Raw genomic sequence first — 22,933 nt, 5'->3', positions numbered from 1 at the left:
AAGTAACCCCAAGGTACCCTTATGAATTTGAACAGACATTAAGAGACCAATCACAAGTCAAGGACTACCTGTAATTTCCATGTGGTCTTTAAGAGCAGCCCCATGTAGAGTGTGTTGCAGCAACCCAAGAGCAGTAATAATCAAGCAGCGTAAGGCAGCTTCCTCAAACAGCAGATTTTGGGAATGATAGGAAGCTAAGATTAGTAAATATGCTATGCTTGCCTCCTATAAACTGCAATCCTGGCTTCAGGAAATGCTTTTCTTGAGAATATTTGACTGTCTATCCCTTAGTTGGATGCCAAAATGTCTTAAGCTGTATGGACAATTCCATAAAATACTAGTAAGCCTAATTGTAGCAGTATTTGGATTTGGGGAACCTGGCACTGCAGAAGTCTATGGGAGGATCAAAGGGGAGCAGATAACAAAAGCAACATCAGTCTCATGAGACAAGCTCTGTCCTCCTTGGACACACTTTGTGATGTTGCACATGGGTGAAAGGAGTGAAGTTTGTATTGCCCTGGCCTCTCAACATTCCTCTCCCTTGGCAATGTGTTCCCCGAGGCTACGGAGGCACGGTTCATCAGCTTCTGAAAGGCCACAGTTCCCTTCTGTAGCAGAGAATCCTTGATTTGTGAGCAGATCTCTCGATGGTCTAAGTGAGGTTAGATTCAGCTATTTTCATTAGACATGTACCTGCTTAAAAATGATTGGGAAGATTTGGCTCTTGAATAGATCGATAGATAGAATCTCTGTTATCAATTAAAGCAATTGTTATTTTTTAGTCTTTCATACACACCTGAAAAATGGTGTTTTTAAGAAGTATTGAATGAAATGCATGCTCCTTGACCAGACAAAAATGCTACGTAAGAGTTAAGAATTTTTAATGTATTATGAAAGATCAGAATAACTTTAAAGTAATAAAGATTTAAATCAAATTGGAATGTGTTCATTTCTGCAGACATGATCCTGGATTTTCTAGAAAGAACATCATCTAATAAAAGCTATACAATCTAATCTGTAATGTTAGATTGGAAAATGGTTTTTAGGGAACCTTTTGTTAGTAAAATGTATATATAAGGCTAAACGAGGGTTTGCTGTAAATCAAGCAATGGCAATTTAAAGTATAGTTGTATTAAAAAGCCAATAATTTAAATTATACCTATCAAATACTTTATAGACGTTTTCATTAATTCAGGCTACGATTAAGAAATAATTGTGGACTGGATATTGGAAATGCAGGTGTATATACGTGCATGTTACGAAATAGCCAGGGAAATCTAGTAACGTGTTCTTAATTTTTCTGTTTCATTCATCGAAGCTGATTATAATACCAATATTGAAACAAACAGCTCCATTTACCAGAAAATGGAACTTCCAAAATTCATCAATCTGGAAATTGTAAGCAAATTCCTGTTCATTGGGGGCGGGGGGGCGGGGAATCATTTGGCAACTTAAATAAGCACCCCCACGAAATAGTGTTGAAAATTCTGCTGTTTGATGAAGGACATCAATTGTCTTCTATGATAATCTGAAATTCCTGAAACATACACTAATTGGTTCGTTTCACCTTTTACAAAAAAAGAATAGACAAGGAAAAAAAATCACCAAAGCGATTTTTATTTTATAATCAACAAGGCACAAAAAAATTCAGAAAACAAGAATACAAATGCAGACAAACATAGATCACACTTCCTTTACCCCCCCTCCCCCAGATCTCTTTAATACTATACCATTACCACCACGACCATCACCACCACCGTCAAAAAGTTTAAAAACAAGACATTTGGCTCTATTGCCATCAACTGATCTCTTCATTTTTAATTTCTACAATGAACCTATCAACTGGCTTCAAAGGTGAAAGTGTTTTTTTGGAAACAAAATACAGTCAAGTGGCTTCTAGAAGGCGGGGTTATCATTCTCATCACCTCCAATCAGCTTGCTCAGGTGGAAAAGTAACTTTAGTCCAACTCATCTGGAAGGCATTAGTTGAGGAAGGCTGACTCGGAGCCTTTTCATATATATATGCATTCAGAAAAGTGCATGTTGAACTCATAACACACACTTCTTCCTGGAAGATAAATTTAGGGTTGAGGGAAGTGAGCTTACAAACAGGTCTCCGTGTACTTTCTGACTTTATAAACTTGAGTATTGTAATCAAGTTCTTATTTCTATAATAGTATACATCAAATAGTAAAGAGTTGAGTGTTGGATTCCTACATTGCACTAATCCACAATATTGTTAGCTATGATTGGTTGAATAAACTACAAAAGTCTGGTTTCACAGATCACACTTAGCCATTTATCTACGTTTTACAAAGTACAATGGCTGTTCTCACAGACTACACAAAGACATAAATAAGCAAATCATGTAGTAATGTAAAACAATCTGTAAACACAGTTACCATACTAAGCTGCTTAGGCCTGCTTTCATAGAAATAAACATGGCTCTATTCAATATCCTGCACATTTTTAAAAAAAACAAAAAAGCAAAGTAAACTGTCTGTAGTGGGGCATGAAACGATTTGCTCAACTGTTAAAAAAAAGCAAATACCTCATTTTTTAATATTATAACTACATTAGGTCAATACAACTAAAAAGAAAGTTCTCTATTACATCACATTATATTGGCTTTTATTGAACAAATGTCCTATTGATAGTTACATGTGCTTATTCTCCTGTTATTACTGCTATACCTTGTGATGTCACTAAAATCGAGGAGTACATTTGGAAACGGACATATATTAATGTTATTAATTCACGCAATAATGAAACTGGCCATCTGAACTCAAATGTAGTGTTTTGATCCATTAAATGCACATTCTTATTGGAATATATTTTATCAAATGGTACAACTTAATTCAAAAAGCATTTGCTTTAAAAAAAAGGTTTTCTTGAGGCAAAATAGGAACGTGTACTGATGTTTCTACCATGAAGCCTTTCCCCATAAATCAAAATAGATAATTACTAAAACATGAGCCCAATTGAAACGTGGGACCAATTGAAGAATGACAAGGTTCACCTCACACAACATTAACAGCTTCAACATGGTATGTGGAATGATTCTGTAACTGCTAATATATAGATCACAATCTTTGCATATGAGGAGCAATATTGCATCATGGAAGATTAACACGAATGTGTGGCACTTCCATGACCAATCACCAACACCCCTCTGCGCAACAAATCCATTGTAGCGAAGTCAGCTTTTTTATAAACCCAAGTAATCTTTCCAACTCTGTGCCCCCCAGAAAAACTGGCTTCTAATTGCTATCACACACTAGGTTGGGAAAGATTGAACAAAATCTTATTTAATTGCATTAATATAACTACAGAATTTATGTGCCCTGAATAGAGAGATCTTCTTATGCAAATCCAGATGTCCTACCGGTAGCATATTTAATTTGCAGGAGCCTGGAATAGAAATTGATGTCTCTTCATTACTGTAAACCAAGTAGGGCACCATCATTCATACAAATGAAGTCCTCTTTAAATAAATACTTACCCCAATTCCTCATTCATACAAAACAAAACGTATCCGTTTGTGATAGGCAGGATATGATACATGAATGATGTCAACAAGATTGGTAAAGTTGATCCTATATCCTCCTCTACCAGAACATCTATCCACTATTCCTCTTTTACTGATTATTACATGGCATGCAAATTCATTGGGTTGCTTTCCTGGCATTATATTTATAGGAAGTATTCCAACTTTTTAAAAGGGAATTTTTTTTTTAAAGGAATGTTCAAAAACTTGTGACAAAATTTCAAGTGCTCTGCCGGTCTTAATCTGAATGTCTACTCAAGCAATTTCCCCGGGTTTAATTTTTGTTTATTTCTTCCTTCCCTGCTTAATTTATACTATGAAACAATACTGTGTTTCTTCGTCTCCCTAAATAGCAAACAAGCATACAGTGTAAATAAATACATTACAGACAGACATTCCTGAAGTCTCTGAGAATGTTATACACCGAGCATAAAAATGCCTGTTATAATACAGTCAGCTCTTTGAAATGCTATATTCCTATAACATTTTATGGAATTGCTTTTGTTTTTCACTTTAAAAAATAAGCATGTCGAACCTGCGGTTTAAGTGTCTTACACCTTTCTCTACCCATGACCTAAACTAAGGTTGTTTTTTAAAAAACAAAATTGGACTTGTAACTATTGAAAGTAGATACTGACATTTCAAGTAAAAATAATGGCAGCCACCTTTACTCGACATAATACGTATTGTGACACTTGTTTAAAAACATTACGTTACTCAAACGTATAATACATTCTTAAATAACAAGGCCCCACAGTATTACTTTGTGAGCCTTTCCCACTTAGAAATCTCCTTTCTCACGTTTGCACCCACTGCTGCTTCTGCGGCAGTTTCGCTTGTCTCTCAGCTCCTCATTTACGACTGGTTCCAGTTCTTAGGCTTTGGCTATGAAATCCCTTTTTTTTTCAATGAGGCAACGCTGGTTATTAAGGCTTGATTTGTTTTCCATTCAAAGCTTTATCTGGAAAGAGCTCTTTTCCAACAGCAGTAGGTCTATATTGTATCTTCTGGCTCGGTTTTTATGACCTTCCGATCGAAGTTGCTGAAAGCGGAGTGAGGGAAATCTTTTAAAATGCCAAGACCTTCTGCAATAACCATAAAAAATAAATTAGTATTGTTGAAAAGCAGTACAAATGGTCAAGGTAACCAATGGCTAGCATATAAAACCATGGTAGCATCTTACCTACTACGTTGTAGTAGCGAAACAATGGAAGCATATTAAAACTACCATGGTGGAGATACTATGAGAGAAAAGGAGCAGATACCATATTTTTCGGAGTATAAGATGCACTTTCTCTCCCCCCCCCCAAGAGGCTGAAAATATGGGTGCATCTTATATTCCGAATGTAGCTTTTTCTAATCTTTTTTCAGTCCTAATAAGGCGCTAACTAGTGAAGCGATCTTCCGTGCTTTGCCTGCTTTTCTCATTGGTGCTTCCTCCCACGATCAGCTGTGCTTCAGAAGCTGTTTTTATCCCCAACTAGGAGATATAAAGCACCCGCACTCAAAATCAACAAACATATGTGCTGAAGCTGACCAGATTAAGGATGCTAGCCAGATGGATACCTGATAGGCAGAATTTTTTCCCCCTATTTTCCTCCTCCAAAACTAAGGCGCGCCTTATACTCTGAAAAATATGGTACCTCTATGACCAAAGAGGTCACAGCACATTCTTAGAATCAGTGACCTTTAAAACTTAGGCTTCAGGTCTTTGGAGGAACAAGTCCTGGTAGTGAAAACTGCAAACATCCAAACTTCTAACTTGAGGTCTTAAAATGGTTGGAAAGATTACAATGATAGTGAGATTTAAAGATGACAGCTCCAGATTCCTTCATAACCAAAGGCAGCTTAAATTGGCTCACTTTGTATAAAAAACAACCATTTTTATTTATTTATCCATTCAGTTGGTTTTTATAATTGCCCATCTCACATATATGACTCTGGGCAGCTCACAACAATCACCAAAATGCAATAAGCAAATTTCAAATAAAAAACAAATACAATATAACAATATTAAAAATATTAAAACCACTATAATCGGAAGCCAAGATAAAAACAGTGCTATAAGCCAAGTTTTCAAGCTCCAAAAGCATTGACTGAAGCAGTGCTTCTCAATTATTTTCTGTCATGCCCCTCCTAGGAAGAAGAAAACATTTCACGCCCCCCGCGCGACTGTAAATAGTATAATTTGTCTATAAAATTGTTATAAGTACACCTCTGCATAACACTGTATCCTTATTAACGTATAAGAGAATAAAAAAAGAAAGAAATGTGGATCAATTTACAACAAAGAATAGCTTTATTAACTGTAGCAGAAAAGATTTAAAGGAGCACAGCTAGAACATATACATACATATATTTATATATAGAGTATCATAGAAGTGAGTACACCCCTTAACATTTTGTAAATATTTAAGTATACTTAAATATTTACAAAATGTTAAGGGGTGTACTCACTTCTGTGATAACACTGAAGAAATGACACTTGCATGTGCATGTATACACACACAAACACACACATATATATCCTGCACGCAGTGATTTCTAGAAACAACACCTGCTCGTCTCAGTGGGAAAGACCCATGCATCCCAGATGCGAAGACTGTCCAAGTGGTCCTTAGGATGACCGCCGACTTAGGGAGGGAGGGAGCCGCAGAGGCTTTTGACTTTTATGCCAACCAAATGCTCGCCGATTGGCTCCCTCAACGAGCTTCTCTGCAGCGGGGCTCAAAGGGAAGGAGAGCGGGATAAAACACCGGAGCGCTCTAAGCTTTGGAAACTCTCGCCTTTCCTTACCACGGAGCCTTGGAAACTTGTGGCTGCCCGAGATGGATAGGCTTGAGTCGCGGTCGGAAGAAGGAGAAAGAGAAGGGGCGGCTGAGGGAAGAGAGACGCGGGCGGGCTCAGCGATCCTGACGGGCAATCCCTGCCGCCAGGGCGGAACAAAAGTGGGCAGAGGAGACGCACCGGAGCGCCCGCTCCGATCAAACGAGCCCCCCTTTATGGAGCCTTGCGCCCCCCCTGGGGGGCGCGCCCCGCTATTTGAGAAGCACTGGACTGAAGCAACATTTTAACTATTCAGAATAAAATCAATCTTTCTACTCTCCATTAAGAGTAATTAACTCAGTCTTGCCAGTTCTAACTTTCAAGAGTGCATTTTCTTTTTTCTAAACATATAATTATAATATATAATATATAATTAATATATAATAATGCTAGAAAAGGCAATATTTTGAAAACAGTAGCATTGGTATTGGATTTCAAGGTATGAAGCACCAGCAGATATGGGTATCTATTTGCTAACATTGGCAAATAATGTCTGTCAATTAACAAAATATATACACTGTGTTGTCTAGAAGGCTGCCTACTGGGCATAAAGGAACTCAGGGGCACTTTCTTCTAAATTCAGATAGCATGGTCATCTGATACTGATCATACAGTAGCTCTTATATTTAAGGCTTTGAAATCTTTTCTACACCTGCCAACATTTACTTAAACAAACCTGCTGAATGGTGAGAATGCCAGTTATAATATGCCTTCCCTTCCATTAGAGCCACTGATGCAAGAATGGGCTGGAATCTTATAATTCTGGAATTCCACACATTTCCCTGTTAAAAGGCTGATTCTGAGCATGCTAAGTATCAGTGGATATGATATTACTTAGGTAGTTATCAATCAGGTACAAAACATCATTAAGCTGCACAAGATTGTCGGAAAGAGACCTCTCTCACCATTATGGATGGCAGTTATGGGAGTTGGAGTCCCAATCCAAACAAATCTACCTATTTATAAGTTAATTAATTATAGACTATTTTTAACATATGTTTCCCAGAATATTCAAGATACAGCATGAAGGGGGGGGGGAATCTTTACCTGGCAATTGTGATTTTGCCTCACCGCCAGCATACTGTCGGCTCAGATCACTGCAAAGGGGTTTCACTCCAGGAGCTTCTCCATCTAATGAAATGTGTGGCATATGTCTGTTTGATAGACCCGATATACGGAGATTTAAAGGCCTTTCACCTAAAAGATATCAGCACAGGTGTAAACCATGTGCATATTATAACAGAAATGGAACAACTCTACCTTCCAAGAGACAAGCCCATTGTAAGTAGCATCACATGGATGTTATTTACACAAGTGATTATTTTCTGCTTGCTTCTTCATAATATAAGACTTTCATCCAAACCACATAGTCCATAGTCATCAAAAGCCTGGGACCCACAAATTAAGGCACTTGGGAATAGGATGTATGTATAAACACACAAAATAGGAACAATTGTAATTACTTTGCCTCTAGAGCATTTTGAATAAATTAAATCATAAACTTCAGACAACTTGTTTTTCCTAAGGCAAAGGTTGGACATTGGAAAATCAGTTGTGCCCTCTGAATCACTCTTAATTCCATTCTATATACAGAGGTATTTCTGTACTGTATGATATAATACAGTGCTGTTTTATTGTGGGGAAAATAGGAGGTAGGAACACTAGGCATGTCTGCTGTCTTGAATTATAAATTAAAAAGTTGGGATAATAATAATAGTACCAATAAGCACAAAACATCTGGAGCACTACTTGAATACCATTCATTGGCATTGACAAAAATCATTATCAATTGATTACAAAAGGCAGCTTTACTTGGAAAAGCTTACATCCTGGGACAATATCTTTCACATCATCAAATAACATCTGCCAATCCCAGGTCCTTGGGAAGGATTTGACAGGTGGATAAAAATGCCAAATCCACGCTAAACATCTGATTAACACTTCAATCAACCATAATAATAGTAACAGTATCACTACCGCATCTACCTCAAAATGCTAACTGTAAAAGAAATGCATTATGGCAAATATCTGCCTGGAAAAGCAACAGTACCTTGTCCGTCCAGAGGATCTGGCGTCAGTCCATTGGGACTGCTTTCTTCTGAACTTTGCCTGTAAAGACCTGTGGAGAGTCGTCTTTCCAAGCCAGCTTGGTTGCAAAGGAACTCCATTTGTTTGGCCATCATCTTTTCAGGCTGAAATGAACCAGAGATGTATGCACAAAGCAGAATTACTATACTGTACCACCAGCAACTTGCCAAACAGAAATAGTGAGCCTAAAAAACAGCACAGCCATGGCCAAGCACTTTGAAAGATTGACAAGCAGCACTGGAGGCAGAATCTCTGCTGAGGATCTCCAAAAGCAAGAGGAATCAAAGAGTAAGCTCCAACCGTTAGAACACTCAACCATTTTCAAACCTCCTTTCTGGCATCTCATAAACCTGTTAAAACAATGCTGCTGTTTTGCCATGCTTTTAACCAGGATTAAATGTTTCTAGCGGCCACCTGCGGTGAATTGGTTGGATGTTAGTTGAATTTCTTTCCTGTTTTTATTCTCCTTTTTTACACTGTTGGGGTGGTGGGTGGGGGAGGACTGAGAGAAAGTGACTAGGCCTACCCTAGCTGGCTTTGTGGCACTGGCATTGACAATTTCCTGGTTTCTAGCTTTGTGCTTTAGCCACTACGTCAAAATGGCTTTAGTTAGTTGCATGTTATTTAAACTCTTCAGATTGGGGCAGGACAAAAGACCTGTGAATTTAAGGAACAGTCATATATATGCTATTGCACTAAAAAGATGCTTGTGCAATGAATTTAATAATAATAATCATAGGAAGTGAAACAAAGAATAAAAGTGAGCATCTAGAACAGCACAAAAATAACAAAATTTGCTTGCACTGAAGCTTGTTTAAAAAAAAACGCTCCTACAAGTATTTAAAAAATGCCCATACAGGTAGAGCACAATTCTGCCTAAAATTTATATCACTAAGTGAGAAATATATCAATTTTACGGCTTTTCTTGTCCCCTTTTGTTAAGTGAATCATTGCAGTTGTTGAGTTAGTAACATGGTTGTTAAGCAAATCTGGTTTTCCCTTTGACTTTGCTTGTCAGAAGGTCACAAAAGGTATTTGGGTGATCCCGGGACACTGCAACCATCATCAGTGAGTCAGTTGTCAAATCATATGACCATGGGGATACTGCAATGGTAATAAGTGATACGTATTTTTATTGTACGCCGCCCCGAGTCCCTTCGAGGAGAGGGAGTGGCTTATAAGTCTAATAAATGAAATGAAATGAAATGAAAAATGGTCATAAGTCTCTTTTTTTTCAGTGTCGATGTAACAGGTCACTAATTGAACTGTTGTAAGTCAAGGACTACTTGTAATGCAGTATTAAATAAAAGCATCAGCACTTTGCAAGAAACAAGCCAACTAATGTAATAGCATGACCATAGTTTTAACCGAATACTTTTGGACGCAAAATCAAAAACGGGGAAAAAATCAAGCAGTGCACCACCAAAAGATCAAGTTGGAAAATATGATCAATATGCTAAGATGCAAACAAGCTGGAACAGATGAAAGAAAAGCTGAAGAATAAGAGGACCAGTGATTATCCAATCAAGAAATATCACCTAGAGACAAGCAAGATCAAAGGAGCTCCGGAAATAATAAAGCAGAAAATAACAGCTATAGCCAAGAAAATCAACAGACCGCACAGTATAGGCAGAATCTCCAATTTCAGTTGAATCAGAAATGTTTCTACTAATTCAACAACAGGGAGAGTGCAATAAATCAACCAACACCTGACAAAGAAGAAACAATGCAATGCTTTATGCAGCTAAGCCCAGACAGCAGAGGGACAACAGATCAGCTCCTAATCGACAGAATGATTTTGGAAAACTTTAACAGAAGGAAGACTAACTTAAAGGTAGCTTGGATTGATTACAAGAAGACATTCGACTCTCTGCCACATGACTGGATAATCACATGATTAGAAGTTAACAGGAGTCAGCAGAAACATCAGAAGCAAAGATCAATAGCACCATGGAAGAAAATGGTGATAGATTGGGAGAGGTTAACATCAACAAAGGAAATTTTTTAAAAGGCTCACTATCACCACTACTGTTTGTAGTTACACTGATTCCTCTGTCAACAATACTGAACAATTCATGACCTGGCTGTCAAACATCTGCTAGGCCAGTGATGGCGAACCTTTTTTGGCTCGCGTGCCACAAGTGGGGGGAGCGCAGGGGGGGTCGAGTGCCAGCGTGCCGCACCCATAATGCAACGCGCGACCCCCCAGTGCGCATGCGCGCACAACGCGCAACCCCCCATTTTTACATTTTTTTGCCCTCCCCAGGCTCCAGGGGCTTTATAGGAGCCTGGGGAGGTCGAAAAGAGCCTCCCCCAGCCCCCCGGAGGCCCTCCAGAGGCTTCAGGGACTGTCCGGAGGCTTCCCTGAAGCCTTCGGAGTGCTTAAAACCACCCTCCGAGCAACCCGGAAGCCTCGGACGGTCCCTGAAGCCTTTGGAACGCTTAAAACGACCCTCCGAGCAACCCGGAAGTCACTTCCGGTTTGCTCGGAGGGTGGTTTGAAGCGTTCCAAAGGCTTCAGGGATGGTCCCTGAAGCCTCCGGGGGGGGCGGGGGGCTCTTTTCGCCCTCCCCAGGCTCCTATAAAGCCTCTGGAGCCTGGGGAAGGCGAAAAATAGCTTTTAAAAAGGTGAACTCAGCTGGCCAGCGTGCGCATGCGCGCTGGCCAGCTGACAGGGCAGCGCCTTGCGTGCCCTGACAAATGGCTCCGCGTGCCATAGGTTCGCCATCACGGTGCTAGGCTATCTCCCCTCCTTTACACAGAAGATCCAAAGCGGCATGGAAAAACAGCGTCTGAAATTGAATCTCTGCTTAAAACTGTCCAAATATATACCCAATATACCACGGTGGATTTTGGACTATAGAAATGTGCCACCCTTCCCATCAATAGAGGAAAATGGTGAATACAGAAGGAATTAGGATGTCCTATGGAAATAACATCAACAGGATGGATGAAGAAGATCACTACAAATACCTTGGCGTTCTTCAAGCTAGCCACCGGGAGACCCTGAGTTCTAGTGTTGCCTGAGGCATGAAGCCAGCTGGGTGACTTTGAGCTAATCCTTTTCTCACAGTCCTAGGAAGCAGGCAATGACAAACCACTTCTGAAAAACCTTGCTAAGAAAATTGCAGGGACTTGTCTAGGCAGTTGCCAGGAGTTGACAATGATTTGACAGCACAAAATAAATCAATATGGTAATAATAATAACACCCCAGACTTAACAATTGTTGAAAAGAAAGAAAAATAGTCTGGATGGTGTATGCTGGAGCAACAAAAGACAGCAGAAGAGAAGAAAAAGATAGAAAATCTTGAGAAAAATCACAAAATACAAAGATCTGCAAATAAAATGACTGCAGCAAGAAAAAGCAAAGATAGTACTAATAGCAATGGGCACTTTGGGTGCAATCCTACAACATCTGGAGCACCACTTGAACACCTGGCATTGACAATATTCCCATCAGTCAATTACAAAAGGCAATTTTACTTTAATAGCTTACATCCTGGGACAATATGTTTAATATTATTAAACAACATCTGCCTATTTCAATTCCTTTGGAAGGACTCTAAAGCCGGACAATAATGCCAAATTCAATATACAGGTGAAACTCAAAAAATTAGAATATCATGCAAAAGTTCATTTATTTCAGTAATGCAACTTAAAAGGTGAAACTAATAAATGAGATAGACTCATTACATGTAAAGCAAGATAGTTCAAGCTGTGATTTGTCATAATTGTGATGATTATGGTTTACAGCTCATGAAAACCCCAAATCCACAATCTCAGAAAATTAGAATATTTTGAAAAGGTGCAATATTCTAGGCTCAATATTAGCTCTAATCAGGACTTCCGGTTCCGGCGGCTGACGGCGACGGGCAACTCGTTGCTTGCTCTGGCTCCCCGGTGGGCTTCCCCACTCCTTGGGGGGGCACAGGACGCCCCGTAGAGGCGTCCTGCCGGAGGGGCGGCATCGCAGGGGATCCCTGCATCGGCGGCGGCCGGCAGGAGGTCCCCTGCGCGCTCAAGGCACCGGGGAGCGGATCGGAGGGCGCGTGGGCGCGTCTTCGCTGACAGGCTGTTCGGAGTGAAAAAAAGAAAGCTGAAGGATGCAGCGGCGGAGCGGTGAGGTGTAGACTCCCTTCATTCCTATTACCAACTATAAAATCTGTCTGCTGTGCAAACTTGAACTTTTGGCTTGAATTGGAGAGGTGTGGCTGGAGGGGAGGGGGATTTCCCCCCCCCTTGGACAAGCGGCTGGAAACAAGAGAGCTCTCAGCCCCAAGGGAAGGAGGAGGGGGAGAGCCAAACTAAAGATGTCACACCCCTATTAAATGGATTTTCAGATTTAAACTTTTAAGGTTTAAGACAATGAGATCTTGAAGCCCTGGGAACTTTGAACTTTGAAAACTTTATTTGTTGCCTCAATACCCGAAGCTGGCAGGGCAAGATGGCACACTTCTGTTGTCTTCATGAGATGTGAGACTTGACTCCACCTTTTAACTTCAGGCTTCCGGTCTTTGTCTCCGTGCTACCTGGATAATTTTCTTGTGGATTGTTTGCTTCTGAACCCCCTGGAGTGAAAAACGACTGCTCTTTTGCCAGGGTGATTAGAAAATTCCCCCGTGCCTGGACTCTCTGCCTCCTGGACTCTCTTGGCTGTTCTATCTCTCTGACTGATCCTTCTTTATACTGACTGGACTCTTTATTTTATAAACAATGGCATCTAAAAGACCACCTCCTGGAAAGTCAGGCTTTGCTGCCTCAGCCCCAACATCTGCAACCTCCAGTCCTAGCACACAATCAACGTTAATAGCCTTCAAGCAACCTAAATCTACAGACCTGGAGCTTCATCAAATGTTACAACAACTTTTACAGGGACAAGAGGAAATAAAGAGACAATTGAAGGAGATGAAAGAAGAAATTAAAGAGAACCAGGATAAAATTAATAAGAACTCACAGAGACTGGATCTTTTGGAAGATGGGGCGGCTGAGATGAAGGGAGGGATAGAGGGCGTGCAGAGGGGAAACAAAGAACTTGACACCCAACAAATGAAAATAGAGTTTGAGAGAATGTGTTTTTATCTTAGATTCCAGAACGTGATGGAGACAGATGATGAAAACATCATAAGCCATAACACCTGCAAAGGGTTCCTGAGCCTTTAAATGGTCTCTCTGTCTGGTTCAGTAGGAATCACAATCATGGGAAAGACTGCTGACCTGATAGTTGTGCAGAAAACCATCATTGACACTCTCCATAAGGAGGGAAAGCTTCAAAAGGTCATTGCAAAAAAAGTTGGATGTTCCCAAAGTGCTGTATCAAAACACATTAATAGAAAGTTATGTGGAAGGGAAAAGTGTGGAAGAAAAAGGTGCACAAGCAGCAGGAATGACTGCAGTCTGGAGAGGATTGTCAGGAAAAGGCCATTCAAAAGGGACTTTCACAAGGAGTGGACTGAGGCTGGAGTCAGTGCATCAAGAGCCACCACACACAGACAGATCCTGGACATGGGGTTCAAATGTTGTAGTCCTCTTGTCAAGCTGCTCCTGAACAACAAACAATGTCAGAAGCGTCTTACCTGGGCTAGAGAAAAACAGACCTGGTCTGTTGCTCAGTGGTCCAAAGTCCTCTTTTCTGATGAGAGCAACTTTTGCATCTCATTTGGAATCCAAGGACCCAGAGTATGGAGGAAGAACGGAGAGGCACACATTGCAAGATGCTTGAAGTCCAGTGCGAAGTTTCCACAGTATGTGTTGATTTGGGAGCCATGTCATCTGCTGGTGTTGGTCCAATGTGCTTCATTAAGTCCAGGGTCAACGCATTTTGGAGATTTTGGAGCACTTCATGCTTCCTTCCGCAGATGAGCTTTATGGCGATGCTGACTTCATTTTCCAGCAGGACTTGGCACCTGCCCACACTGCCAAAAGCACTAAAACCTGGTTCAATGACCGTGGGATTATTGTGCTTGATTGGGCAGCAAACTCACCTGACCTAAACCCCATAGAGAATCTATGGGGCATTGCCAAGAGAAAGATGAGAGACATGAGATCAAACAATGCAGAAGAGCTGAAGGCCGCTATTGAAGCATCCTGGACTTCCATAACACCTCAGCAGTGCCACAAGCTGATAGCTTCCATGCCACGCCGCATCGAAGCAGTAATCGTTGCAACAGGGGCCCAGACCAAGTACTGAGTACATATGCATGCTTATACTTTTCAGAGGTCCAATATTGTTCTATGTACAATCCTTGTTTTATTGATTGCATGTAATATTCTAATTTTCTGAGATTGTGGATTTGGGGTTTTCATGAGCTGTAAACCATAATCATCACAATTATGACAAATCACAGCTTGAACTATCTTGCTTTGCATGTAATGAGTCTTATCTCATATATTAGTTTCATCTTTTAAGTTGCATTACTGAAATAAATGAACTTTTGCACGATATTCTAATTTTTCGAGTTTCAACTGTAAACATCTAGCTGGCTTTATGACCACCATCATCATCATCATCATCATCATCATCATCATCACAACAATAATAATGATCATGGTATAAAATGAGATGCAACATTAAATCCCACATAAATGACAAACAAAACTGAAGAGATAACATTAATTATTGGAAAATTAAATTAATTTTATGGCACTGAAAAGCCAATCAGGGAGGAAAGGTCAGAAACCTTTCCTTGGAGATGTCCTAGATTTAATTATAAAAAATAATAAAGGCTGGATAAAAATCAAATAAGTAAATAAATAAAATTCCACAACAGAGAAATCTATACCAAAAGGAACTTTTCATTACTAGCAGCTGTTTAACATCACCTACAAAAGGCATTTTGAAAAAGTGCCTTCATGTGATCTAAAGCCACGGCTATAAATGGGAGGAAAATAATCATTTAAGCACAAAGCTCTAAAGGTCACTGAGAATCAAAGCAGCCCTCTGATTACAATAAGACAAATTTTCTGCAGTATCACACACAATAGCTCTTCCAAGTTAGAAATGACCAGGGCATGTATTTTTGAAGCAAACTAATTAGGGAATCATGGACCTGTCAAGGGTGCTAAAAAGTGATTCAATCTCCAGAAGCCATTTAAGATCAATGCGCAAGCATCCCACCAAATAACAACTTGATTCTTTAGGGTGTGTGGGTGCGTATGCATGCACTCTCAAGTCAATTCTGACTCTTGGCAACTGCCTTGCAGTTTTCTTGGCATTATTTTTCAAAAGTGGTTTGCTGTTGCATTCTTTCTAGGACTGAGATAAAGTGAGTGGTCCAAAGTCACTGGCCGGCCCTGTGCCAAAGATAGAACTAAAACTTATGGTCCCTGGCCTGCTGCCTTAACAACAAACTGGTGTCTTGGGGAAATTATGAAAGCCAAAAGCCAAAATATGTTGAAGATATCAGGTAATCCAATTAAAATTGTTAACTATTCTCTGTTAATTGTTGACTATTCTCTCAATACTAATCAGATTGTCCTTTGTCTCTCCTGAAAGCATTCCCCTCTCTCTTTAAAGTAAAACCTAAGTACTGCTTAGAAATAAGATAAGGTAACCTTTATTGTCATTTTTTACTGTGGGCACACTAAAAGGTAAAGGTTCCCTTCGCACATATGTACTAGTCATTCCTGACTCTAGAGGGCGTGCTCATCTCCGTTTCTAAGCTGAAGAGCCAGCGCTGTCCAAAGACGTCTCCGTGGTCAAGTAGCTGCCTTGACTAAATGCCGAAGGCGAATGAAGCGCTGTTACCTTCTCACCAAAGTGGTCCTTATTTTTCTACTTCCCTTTTTTCGTGCTGTCAAACTGCTAGGTTGGCAGAGCTGGAACAAGTAACAGGAGTTCACTCCATTACACTGACTAGGGATTCAAACTGCTGAACTTTCTGATCGACAAGCTCAGCGTCTTAGCCACTGAGTCGCCTGGTGTGGGCACACTGGCATATGTTAAAAATGAAATTCTGTTGCCTGTTCTCAAAAGTGTACACATACACACACATCCTGATGGGGTATATCCATCCTCACACTTCTGAAAGTTGATCAATAAGCATCATTATTTTTCTTAATAGAATATGCCACGTTAGCATAATAATCTACACTGATTCTAAAGCATCTGAGGTTTACTTAACTTAGTTTTGTTTCTAAAAATATGGCTGGTGTAATTCATGACATAATTCTCTGTTCTTTAAATAATTATTTTAATCAGATTCTGTTACTGCTCTTGAAATATTCTCTCTGTGTATATACACACAGGATCATTTCAAAAGGATCATTGGATTTTAATAATTTATGTTTAAAATTCACCACCACCACCACCATAGGAAAAATGACAACACTTCACTCATACTTTATTTCTGGATACAGTACTATCCACTTAATAATAATAATAAAAAAAGAATCTCAACAATCTGTCATTCTGAAAAGTGTAGGACGACAGTTTACTTGTGAATAATAATAAAGCACAAAATTTGCCCGAATAAAGAAACAGGCCTTATGGACTACAAGGAAAATATAATTAAGAGGGCACAGAACCTGTTAGTATATAGTCTAAATGAACAGAGCTGAGAGAATACTATATTCTAAATAGTGCTATTTTTAATTACAGGAACAGTTCATCAATTTGAAAAGAAAACAACCAGTGTGTGCCTATTTAAATGAGACACACAATGTTGGAAGGAAAATGGATAGAAAACAAATACACAGTAATGGAATGAAAAAAAATCCAGTTTCTAACCACAACCACATTAAACCTAACAGGCTAAATCAACACATCCCTGGCACCATGGAGTTTTTGCAATTCTGCTCATAGCATTAAATGTGGAACTCCCCACCCAAGATATTTTATTGCGTTCTAAAGATAGAAAGCAGCAGCTCTTGAGTTGCTCCCTGCCAGATGCTGTGAACAACGCTAATAAGACTTTGTGAGCGCTATCCTTCATGGGATCTGGAAACTGTAAGCCCATATATCTGAGAGGCAACAGTTTTGTGAAGAATGTGAAAAGCATGTTTGAACTAAAGAGCCAGGAGTAATTTGATTTCATGACCGCATTTGTATAATTCTGGGTATATTAGGTATATATCCCTTATCGAGGTGTTTTAGAAATGTATCTGTAATGTAAACTCTTCTGCAATGGACACTGATACCACTTAATGTAAACATTCCTTGTATAGTTGTATTCTATACCAGTGTGTAAACCATCTTCACTGTCTCTGCTGACTTTATGTAAAAGGACAAAGTATACAAAATGGGATTAGGCAAGGACAGAAATTGAATTTTTAATAAGAATTTGTTAGGATAATCTGTTTCCGCCCTGTTTCCCTGAAAATAAGACCTCCCTGGATAATAAGCCCAATCGGGCTTTTGAGCGCATGTGCTAAAATAAGCCCTCCCCCCAAAATAAGCCTTCCTTGAAAATACTGCAACACAGCAGCAGCCATGAGGTGACCACACTTGTTGCCTCCTGTGCCTCACAAATAATAAGACCTCCCTGAAAATAAGGCCAAATGCTTATTTCGGGGGTCAAAAGAAAATAAGACCCTGTCTTATTTTCGGGGAAACATGGTAATTCATTAGTAATAAATAAATTAGAATAAAAGGAATACATAAAGTAGGGATAGGAAGAGTATTGCCACTTTTAAACTTTGGTGTTGGGAAAGACTCCTGAGAATACCTTAAGCAGCTAAGAAAGCAAGCCGTGGGTTATTGAACAAACAACCCCAGAGTTTGCACTGGTGGCACAAATGAGCAGGCTCAAATTATCCTACTTTGGACATATTACGTGAAGACCGAACTCTCTGGAAAAGGCTCTAATGCTGGCAAGGAAAGAGAAGAAGAGGACAACCAGAAGAAAAGTCGATGGACTCAATTATAGTGGCACCACTGGAAGACCAAGTTGGAGACAGATTGTCATGGAGAAACTCTATCTATGTGGTTGCTAGGAGTAAAAAAAAAATCCCTTGAACACAATAGGATACAACAGCAAATTTCCTCCAATTTTGCTTGTTCTACTGAATTCAGCCTCTCTCTCCAAGATCCTCCTTTGTCTAGAATGCAGGAAAGTCAAACTTTAACAACACAGCCTGTGAGCGAACACCCACATTAGGTCAAAATCTCTCAAACCGCATGCAGGCTGAAAGACTTGACATGCTTTTCTTCTTCACAAAAGCAAGATCCTTTCAGCTGCTGGTATTGTCATGGACATGTCCATATATTTATGCAACAGCACAATAATTTGGTTATCCCTTCCAGGAGTTTTGTTTTTCCTTCAAACTGCCAATCTGTCATATTTTTTTAATGATCTCCCATTCTAGTACAAACCAAGTCCAATCTTGCTTAACTTTTCAAGATCAGGTTGGCTAAATGCCATCACATAGCTAGTTATTGAAGAGTGCAGTGGCTAGTTATTGATTTCTTATTTCCATCCATTTCTTCTTACTATATACCAGGGTGTCAAACTGGCGGCCCACAAGCCAGATGCGTCATGCCCACCCCAGCTCTGTGAATGGGAAAAACATCACGTGATGGCAACGTGACGTGGGGAGTTTGATACCCGTGCTCTATAGGATTCCAGATTATCTAATCAGTGTACCTTTTGAGGGACATGGAATGCAATGTTTTAACTCATTGTTTTTTCATGGGCCTCCCCCCCAGATAAGAAGATTAAGAGCTGCCATGTAATTTTCTTTTCCTGCTTATGTTGTTTTCATTGTTTAATTATTTCACATGCCACCCAGAATAAAAAAAAATGGAGTGGCATATGCACATTATAAATAAACAAATGCACCAAGGATAGTACTAGACCCCTTCCTAATTTTGCCATTTAAACAATGCACGTAATGAGGACTGTACATCAGAAATTGGTTGGACATATGATCATCCCCACAATTGAATTGCAACTGATTCATCCGAGATGGTTAGATTTGAATGGCTGAAAGAATGTGGAGCAAAGAAAGACCATGGAGTACTGTAATCATTTGTTATTAAACCAGAGAGGTCAGCTGAACCTGTAAGCATTTTGTTTTACATTTCAAAAATCCAGAAAGGAGCTGCAGCAGGATCAGTTTGTTCCCTTTCAAAGTATTTTCATCAGACTGGGGTGAGTATAAATGTAACAAAGAAAGTAAAAGCAATTTTCTCTATATATTTATTCAGGTATAAGCCCTATTATATTAACTGTGTGTTAACTGCCATATTAAGCTCTAATTATATGCCCACAGTAACACATATCCTGGATTGCATTTTATTTAATGTTTTGTATTTCTGAGAAATCAAGGCTGGGATACACTTGGAAAATGAATAGGGTATAAGTGGACAGGGCAGAGGGGGGAAACTGCACGCTCTAACAGTCTCATAAATTGATGTATGAATAAATAAAAATAGATGCTTCAAGAAGGTGCAGAAAAGTAATATGAAAGGCTTAAACAATTCAACCACACTCTTATTTGATACCATTACCCTTCAAATTACAGCTAAATAAACACATCTAATCCACTTCGTCATCAAATGAGGAAAAGGAAAGGAAAAGAAAAGGAAAAGCCAGGAACTTTACAAATGCAAACAACTTCAAAGTTATTAATGCATTTTATGTGACATTTTATCCATTTCTCATTGAACTTTTTTCTAATCATGTTACAGTTAGTTGGTACAAATGGTTTGTCACAACATTTGGAGGTGGTGTCAAATTAAGGTGATAAAAAGAGAAGTAATTCTGCAGGCAGAAAAACAGCCAAAGAGATGTCCCCAAATTAGAAGGCTGGATCTCGTGTGCATGTCTCTGATCTTCTACAGCTCCCTCCCATCTGGAGTTGTTAGGAAAGTTATTTTCAGCTATACTGATTTTCAGAGAATCCCCAAGCTCCAAATTAAGTATTTTCCCAATTACGCCTCATTGCAGCTCCATACCTGATTAATCAGAAGAAAAAAGAGAATCTTCTTGCGGTATTTGATAGGCTACTTTCAACCTGGCTAGTAGGAAGAATTGTCCTGCTTTTGCACAGTTGTTTACTTGTTTTGTGTTTGATCACTTTACATCAACCCTGACTTTACCGAAGCCTTATGCTGCCCCACCCCACAAGACTGGAGAGCTCATGAAACTGGAGTAAAGGGGAAGAAGCAGGTGAAAATTAATGGCACCAGTTGCTATACAGGACAGGAAATTTAGAGTTGGGGAGTCCATGGTTTCAACTATGAATGTAGGTACCATAGAACAGATGTATGATGGTGCTAAATCTCTGGGACAGGCAGAACATCTAGCAGCTGGGAATTTGGTCCATTTCCCAACTCTGAAGTCCTTAAGTAAGGATGAACTTAAATCTCTTCAAGAATTTGTAGCAATCATTTCTGATTTAGAATTATGGAATCATAAGGTGGGAAGGGACCTTGGAGGTCTTCTAGTCCAGCCCCTGGCCCTTGGCAGAATTTACAGAAAGAATTTGATTTTAAAGCACTTAAATCACACTTTCACTTTTTTGCAACAGCATGTGCTATGGAAATTGACAATGCTGGACAGGAATTATGAAGTTTCAATGTGACACAATTTTGAAATTAAGCTTCTGTGGGTGTTAGAACTACAGAATTCCAGATTTTCATGTTTTTCCCCCTCAAGTTACTCATTACTTCTATAAAGATGACAGCAAGTAAATTAGTTTTCTGTTAACAACAGTTATTGAGACTGCCAATTCTATCGCTAAGTGACACAGTAGTAAAACATGACATCAGGTGGCTATGCCAACTTCTGACAACAGTTCCAGTTGTGGTGGTTAGGTCCAATATCGCACAATTGCCATTTGCAACCTCCTGCTGGTTTCCTCATTGACTTGCTCGTCGGAAACCAGCTGTGAAGGTCACAAATGATGATCATGTGACTGTGGGACACTGTAACCACTATAACTGTGAGCCGGTTGTTAAGTTATTGAATTCCACTCACATTACCACAGGAATGTTACAATAGCTGCAATTTCAACGACCAGCCATAATGTCCTCATTCAGTGCCATCATAATTTCAAATGCTCATTGAGTGAATGGTCCTTAAATGAGGATTACCTGTATTTTTTTTTTTCTTTTTGATCTCACTGCAGACTTTTTCATCATGACAAGAAAAGCTAATAAGCGAGTTCTCATTTGCACATATGACAATTTACGGAAACTCGTTTTAATAAATCAGAAAAAAAATCTGGTAACAGCCAACTTTTTCAGATGCACTGTGAGCTGCAGCGCATGAAAGCTTCTGCCTTTTAACCAAATGTGTTAGTTGGAAAAAGTCATACCAAACTCCTTCAGAGTTTTCGCCACGGTAGACTAAAATGGTTCACCTCCTACCACGTCTGTTTTAATAGGTTTCCTTTTTGTCCAAATGTAATATGAAAGGCATTTAAACATTCCCTCGGCTTCAGTAGATAGGATTCCTCCCCCATCTTTCAATTTAAAAGTTATAACCGATCGTCTTTCTAAAAAGACAGAATAATTGTATGAGTTATATACTTACATTGGGAATAACCGACCATAAGGATTTTTTTTTTAAAAAACTGTAGGGTTAGGGAATAATAGGGATGCGCAAAGATCAAACTCTTCTGCTTTAAGTTGAAAGCAGCTGTTACTATTTTATCAGAAACACACTGATTCCATTGTGACTACACTGTAGGTGTTCTGAGTCAAAACAGCCCTGTCTGAGCTATTTTGGATTTCAATTACTTTGAAATCTTTTGTACAGCTCTATGACAGAATATCCTGCTAAAGAAAGAAGTGTCCCATTAAGGAACAGGAGTCATCAACTTATAACCATTCATTTAGTATCCAAAGTTATAATGGCACTGGAAAAAAATAATTATGACACATCACCATTGCAGCATCCCTGTGGCTGCAGGATCAGGCGCATGGTAACTGGCATGTAGTTTTATGATCATGTGATCATCATGTATAACCTTCCCAGCTGGCTTCCGACAAGCAAAGTCAATGAGAGAAATTGGATTCGCTTAACAACCATACGATTCGTTTAAGAACTGCAGTGATTGGCTTAATAACTGTTGCAAAAAAGATCATAAAATGGGGCGCAACTGACTTAACTTAACAATGAAAATTTGGGGCTCAATTGCAGTTGTAAGTCTGCCAGACTACCTGCAATCAGGCTCCCCATGGCACATCATTTGTTTACCTGGGAACCAAGCGCTGCTAGGTCTTCACACTTCCCTTTTGACAATGCTTGCTGTAGTTTGACTGGATCCTCTTGATAAAAACTCTGGATGGCATCTTGGAAATCAGGAAAGCCAACCTACCAACATGGAAGATGGAGAAAAGAAGCATTTAATACAGCAGAAGTTTTCCACTTGTAACACAGAAAAAAACCAGTTCCCTATATTAGCTCTAGAATAGAATTCTTAACTGCCACGTGTGATTGGACACACAAGGAATTTGTCTCAGTGTACATACAAGCAATAAGTGATAAATCATGATCGTAGTCATCATAAAAATACATTCATCATAA

The 22,933-nt window shown here is 39.4% G+C and overlaps 1 protein-coding gene across 2 annotated transcripts in view; it reads right to left on the bottom strand.

Annotated features, from left to right (window-relative positions):
* Positions 1-4,199: 4,199 nt before the first annotated feature.
* NAB1 (NGFI-A binding protein 1) overlaps positions 4,200-22,933 on the bottom strand; it is an 82,307-nt gene continuing 63,573 nt past the window's right edge. Inside the window, exons 5-8 of one of the 2 annotated variants that reach the window (XM_081939053.1) lie at positions 22,604-22,720; positions 8,424-8,565; positions 7,421-7,570; positions 4,200-4,632 (exon numbers count right to left, since the gene is read on the bottom strand). In XM_081939053.1, coding sequence (XP_081795179.1) covers positions 4,541-4,632; positions 7,421-7,570; positions 8,424-8,565; positions 22,604-22,720 — 501 coding nt within the window. In that variant the 3' untranslated portion in view covers positions 4,200-4,540. The remainder of the gene's footprint in view (positions 4,633-7,420; positions 7,571-8,423; positions 8,566-22,603; positions 22,721-22,933) is intronic. The other variant, XM_081939052.1, reaches the window with a different exon arrangement.

Source organism: Natrix helvetica, assembly GCF_964273705.1.
Source record: "Natrix helvetica genome assembly, chromosome: 1".
Classification (NCBI taxonomy): domain Eukaryota; kingdom Metazoa; phylum Chordata; class Lepidosauria; order Squamata; family Natricidae; genus Natrix; species Natrix helvetica.
Note: the sequence above shows the minus strand (reverse complement) of the source record. Positions and strands in the feature narration are given on the sequence as shown.